Source organism: Rhagoletis pomonella, unplaced genomic scaffold (assembly GCF_013731165.1).
Source record: "Rhagoletis pomonella isolate Grant_MI unplaced genomic scaffold, Rhpom_1.0 Rhpom_scaffold_00006, whole genome shotgun sequence".
Classification (NCBI taxonomy): domain Eukaryota; kingdom Metazoa; phylum Arthropoda; class Insecta; order Diptera; family Tephritidae; genus Rhagoletis; species Rhagoletis pomonella.
The window spans coordinates 9,413,837-9,420,372 of NW_023458560.1; the positions used below are offsets into that span (position 1 = coordinate 9,413,837).

General features: G+C 32.8%; 1 protein-coding gene across 1 annotated transcript; it reads left to right on the forward strand.

Annotated features, from left to right (window-relative positions):
- The first annotated feature begins 109 nt into the window (after positions 1-109).
- Positions 110-864, forward strand: LOC118740385. The gene is made up of 2 exons (XM_036471895.1): positions 110-252; positions 308-864. Exons 1-2 carry the CDS (start codon positions 136-138, stop codon positions 662-664), a joined length of 474 nt encoding a protein of 157 aa, XP_036327788.1. The 5' UTR covers positions 110-135; the 3' UTR covers positions 665-864.
- Positions 865-6,536: the final 5,672 nt, after the last annotated feature.

Consider the following 6,536-nt stretch of genomic DNA (forward strand, 5'->3'; position numbering starts at 1 on the left):
ACGATAAGCTACATCCAGGTAAACATACTTCATGTAAAGTTCAAAAAATTACCTTAATTATGTATAACTACTTTTTCCTTTTATTGCACTGAAGACTCAATAACGGCTATTCAATTTCATCTCCTGGCATCTTTGATGGCCCCAAGAGCTAACAAAATTCGTTTGTCGAAGGGGGGAAATTCCGCTGGAAAGGTACGGTTCTGGAAACCAACAGTGGCAGAATCCAGAGAAGGCATTATCGTCCAAGCAAAGGTAAATGGAACTTTCAAAGTTAAAAATTGGTATGACATTAGAGATTAAATTACAGATCCCTGGCGATATTCAGAGAATTGTTGATTTTAAACGAAAGCGTATGTTAGACATGGGTCTGCATCTTCAACCATTCATAATTTTAATAGGTAAAGACTTCACCAATATACAAAAAGCCTATGTGAGAATCGACTCGGTATCGTATGAGTTGCCGTCGCTTCTAAAAGCACTTGATTTACTTTTTAAAATTTACTTAGTTTTCAATCTTCAATACCCATTAGAGTGCGAGAACTTTTGTTATTTGATTCAATGGGGCCTTTACGAAATACGCACGAAGTCAGATGAGCAAATACCTTTTGTATTTAATACATTGAATCAGATGAAAAGAGAAGACAAGAAAATGCAACTTTCTTAATGTATTTTAAATAGTGCACACAAATTGCTGGCAATTTATTAAATTTGCTACTGGGTAGTTTAAGCTGTAAATTAAATAATCGTAATTAAATTCCTGTAAACGTTATATGCATGTTCTTTTATAACTTTAATCAACATGGAGTGTAATATGTGCAACAGAAAATTATTTCGTGATTCAATTCAAGTAATTCGTCACATACAACTTATGCATCGTAATAAATTATGCTATCGTTGCCTTAACGATTCGTGTCAACGTACATTCGTGTCTATATCATCTTTAAAAAAACACTTAGACAAATGTATTATAATAGCTCATAAAACGAATACTTCTATTGTTCGTTCGTTTGGGTCAACACGAAATCTGAATATATTAAATTGTGATGAATATAATACTGTAGTACCTAGCAGTGATATAAATACTAGTTTAGTCGAAAATAATATAGAAAAATATATACTTCAATTCATTGGTCAGCTTTATAGCAATCCATCAATAGCCAGATCGGTAGTAAATGATATTGTTAATAACTTTGATTTTTTGTCGAGTAAAATCATAAACAATTTTGATGCTAATTTAAAAGCATTTATTCCGCTACAGTATCATAAGGATATAAGCTCCTGTCTACAAATAAGCATTTGGTCCGATTTGAACACGGAATATAAACGATTAAAATTTTTACAAAATAATAATTTACTTTTATCTCCAGAATCGATTCCAATTGGAGAAATAAGTGATGATAGAAGTATTGGCGGTGTAGTTATGTTCACACACAAGATATGCTATGCTCAAGTTATTCCTTTGAGAAGAGTTTTAAAAAATTTGTTCGAGCTTCCAAACGTTTATAGTACAATTATAAGCCACATTGAAGATGAATATTCGCGAAATACTTCACCTACATTGTATACAAGCTTATTCCAGGGTCGTGTTTGGAAAAAGATTTGTAAAAATTTTTGTGGCAAAACGTTTATTCCATTATATTTATATTATGATGACTTCGAAATCAGTAATCCTCTTTCGAGTGCTGCAGGTGTTTATAAAATAGGCGTCAATGCCACCAGAATTTGCTTCGTCAGTTGACAGTGTTTACTTAGCTCAATTTATTCATAGCGTGGACTTGAAAAAGTTTGGAAATAAAAAGTGTTTTTGGAAAATAATTGATGAGCTTAATTACCTTGCGGACGTTGGAATAGTAATCAATGTTAACAATCAAACTTACCAACTATTTTTTGTAGTCGTTGGAATATTAGGAGATAATCTAGGAATGAATAGCCTTCTTGGATTTACGGAATGCTTCAGAGCAGAATATTTTTGTCGCTTTTGCAAGGCTTCAAAAGAGGACTGTAACTTCGGGCTTGTAGAGGATGAGATACTTTTAAGAAAAGTAGATAATTATGCAGCTGATGCACAAACATTGTCTTATGGTGTAAAAGAGCAATGTATATTTAATGAGATTTCATATTATCATTGTATAACAAACAACACTTGTGACCTTATGCACGATTTATATTTAGGCGTATGTAGATATGATATGGCCAAAATAATTCATCATTGCATAAGTTCTCAATATTTCAGTTTGGATAATTTAAACGAAAGATTATTCCGAAGCCGATCGAGGTAAAAAAATTTCTTCGATTTCTACCGATCATATTCGTAAGGGTTGTATTATAATTACTGCTTCAGAAATGTCTGCTTTAGTATCATACTTCGGTATTGTTATAGGTGATTTAGTTCCCCCTGATGATATTGCATGGGAATTTTATCTTACCTTATACGATATGATTGTCATCATAACTAGCTCAGTTATTTCGGAGCATGAAATCATTTACCTCGAGCAGCTTATCATGAATCATAACCAGTTTTATTTAAAATTTTTTAATACACTCATACCAAAATGTCATTTTCTTGTACATTATCCTACTTGCATAAGAAACATGGGACCAATGCGATATTTTTCAAGCGCAAAGTTTGAATCTTTTCATCAGTTATCAAAAAGATATGCTAGGATTATAAACTCGCGTGTGAACATAACTTATTCGCTTGCTATGAATATTCAGTTGAAACTTTGTTATACATTTTTAAGTCAAAAAGTTCTTAAAACTAATGTAGAATATGGCTGTATTGCCGACAATTTTACAAGTGTTGAACCTAATTTATTCCAATATGTTGGAATTAACACTAAAGCTGTTTCATGGCTAAAGACAAATGGGACATGCTATAAACCAGGTTTGGCTATCTATATTGAAAACGATATTTTCGATTATCCAATATTTGGAATAATTTTCAACATTGTATTAGATGAAAACTATATTTTTTTAGTTTACAAAATATGTGTAACAGTAGCTTATATCAATCATATGAAAGGATATGAAATTATATTGCCAAGAAATAATGAAATAGAAAAAATTTTTAAGTTTGATCACCAGTTTTATGTCAGACCAATAAAAGTCCATGTAGCCGGAAATGGGAAAAATATTATAAACGTTAGAGACTTGGAATGAGTATTATAATTATTTATTTATGTAAATAAACATATATTTAAGTGCTTCATAAATGATGCAAGTTATATCTTCGTAAATCAGCTACCAAAATTTGTATTTTGTTTACACAAAAAACTTACGTTAACATAAAGAATGTCTTTAACTTAAAATAAATTTTAAACTAAGGAAAAATGTTTTAATTTTACTAATAAAATCCGAAATTTCTTTGCAAGGATTAATATACTTTTATTTTTTACTTGATTTTGGCATTTTCTTGGTTGATCGTAAACGCCCTGGTTAGCCAGACTTAAGAGCCATTTCAACAATATTAGAGTGGACTCTCTGCCCATGTGCACATTCGCATTCGCAAAACATTCGTATCATTTGACGCGTATGCGAATGTGTAAAATGATGCGAATCATTCGCATAACGAATGCGAATGCAAATATCCGCAACATCCCTGGTACATATATGTTTAGAAGAATATCCCTACTTGTAAGTATTTTCGGAACTGATTTTTGAGTTGTGTGATATATACTATGTGGTTGTTCACACTTGCCTGGTTATCAGGTTATCTGGTTATGTGGTTATATTTTTTATTCAGTTTACAACAATAAAATACACTAAAGAGTAATAATTTTTAACCAGATAACCAGGCAAGTGTGAACTACCCCTATATATTTACAATAAAAAATTTCATTATTAAACCAACAAAGTCTTTTATTGGACAAACTTCCTAATTTAGTTTACACAATAATAGTATGAATTGCCGCAACTATAAATCGATTTGGAAGAACTAATTTTGTTATTTATATCAAAAAAACAATGGTTTTCCAATACTAAACTCTTGCCTGAATGAAGTCTTTTAGAAATTTTACATAACCAAGTTGAAAATTGTACCAACCTGAGTATTATTTCATTTGCGCAAATATGAATTTCTTTTAACCAAATCGCATTTGCTTCAAATAACACGTATGTAATTATCACTTTATGATGTGTTTGTTCGAGTCAATAAAAATTTCATACAACTGATAATAGTTTTAACCCAAAAGATCATTTGGTTCTCTCAATACAGTTATTTGGAAACTATTACCATATATATATTTACCACAACTAAAATGCTCAAGCAAATTGCAGAGCTGCATCAACATAATATTAATTTCGCCATATCCAACTCTGCCATTTGGTTACAATAACCAAACCTTGGTTATTATAACTAAACCTTTTTCTGGGTGTATATGATCCCGTGCCCGTCTGTTTGTATGCAATATATTCTCTAAGTTTTCAAGATATCCGGATAAAATTTGGAAATTGAAGGTATTTTTACAATGTATTAATCATTTGGTGGAACCGGAAGAATCAGACCACTATAACATATAGCTCCCATACAACTGATTGTTCAGATATGAGGTTTTTCGTTATAACTCCTCCATTTGTGCAGCCAGGAACATGAAATTTTGCAATACATCCACCCTTTATTAAGAGAATACTTACACTGCAAATTACAAACATCGGGTCACTATAACCTATAGCTCCCATAAATCGCGCTCAACTGGTCTCTTGCATATTTTATTAGCTTTCATAAAAAAAAATTATCAAATTGAGTGAAAAATTAAAGTTCCAGTCAAATGTGAACACTAAACTCCAGTTTTGAACCACTGTGCAGCGGTTCATCAGCTACGCATAATATGAATGTGACTAGCAAGAAAAGCTTGATAGGAAATACAATGAAAGAAGAGAAATTTAACGGAAATTAATTTGCTAAACGCTGGTGAATAGCAAATGTGAAGTTCATATCTTTTTTTTTGGCAAGTCGAAATTTTTGATAAAGAAATATGGTTGGACGATTAAGAATACTTTAAGCTTTTTTGTACGGAGACTTTCTAGGAGGACTGTACTTATTTCTGATCTCAGAAAAAAGCTGAAGTTCCCCGTGTGCGGCCCAGAGGGTAGCAAAATACCACCGGCGATTGTTGCGGGATAAGCGGTCTACAGTTAACAGCACTGTGTGTACTTTTGGATCGGTGTTATCGGTACTCAAACTTTTTCGTAGATTAGCTTTCTAAAGTGTAAAAGATCGCATCGAAAATATTTTATGAATTCCGGTAGATGATCTCTTCACGCGCACTGTTACACGTAGGGTGAATGTATGCCCTGTAGGGAAACTGCGGACTAGGGAATCAAATTTCTAGTTCCGTACAAGGTCTTCATCGCCAAAAACGAACTATTCCGATAGGAACTAGATCCCCACCAGTCCAAAATCGGCGAAAAGTGGTACTTTTAAGAAACTAATTTTTTCAGTTTTTTTCACTATAAATCTATATCTAAAGTGACGAATTTAGAAATGGTTCGGAACTATAGAAAAAAGGGATGCAGAACGAACTAGATCCTATTTGTCGAATTTAGAACTATTTCGGAACTATCGAATAAGGGATGCAGCGGTGGGCTTGTTTACTCTACATAGATATGTGCTCGGCGGCTTTTTCGTTCAAATACGCTTCTCTTCTGTGCTTCGCAGATGCTATTTCATAGTTAGGTAATACAAAACAAAGCTTTGTGTTAACATATTAACATCTTGGGGCCTACTGGAATCTAACCAATAACAGCAGGCACCTCTGCAAAGTCAGCTACAGCCAAAGGTATGTAAACGTACATTTCTTACAATCATTCAAACAAATTTAATTTCAAATTTGGAAAAATGTTTCTTTGAAAATAATGTAAAATCGCACACGGAAGAACCGAAAAGATTGAAAAATCATGATACTTTTTTCTTTCGTCTGTCGATTTTCTGGTTCGGACTGGTTCGGAACTATAGAATTTAGGACTACTTCGGAACTATCGAAAAAGGGATGAAGCGGGGGGCAATTGAGACTTCCTAGGACATCGCCATGTTAAATTCGCCAGTTGCTTGCATGCGGGGAATATGAAATTTCGCACTGTTTTCACTCATTATCAACAGAATACTTACAGTGAAAATGACAAAGATCGGGTCACTATAACTTATGTCTCCTATACAACTGTTTGTTCAGATATGAAAATTTTCGTTATAACTCCTCCATTTGTACAGCTAGGAACATAAAATTCGACTATTTTCACTCATTATTAACAGAATACTTACAGTGAAAATTACAAAGATCGGGTCTCTATAATCTATTTCCCCATAAAACTGATTGTTCAGATATGCGATTTTTTTATAACTCCTACATTTATACAGCTGGGCACATGAAATTTCGCACTATTGGGGTAGACCTATTATCAAAAGAATAATTACCGTGAAAATGGCGAAGATCGGGTCGCTATAACCTATAGCCTCCATACAACTGGTTGTTCAGATATGAGATTTTTTGTTATAACTTCTCCATTTATGCAGACAGAAACATGAAATTTCGCACTATTTT

Coding starts and splice junctions, on each gene's coding strand:
- LOC118740385 (XM_036471895.1), top strand. CDS start 136: ATGGCCCCAAGAGCTAACAAAATTCGTTTGTCGAAGGGGGGAAATTCC. Junction 253..307: donor GCATTATCGTCCAAGCAAAG/GTAAATGGAACT, acceptor ATTAAATTACAG/ATCCCTGGCGATATTCAGAG.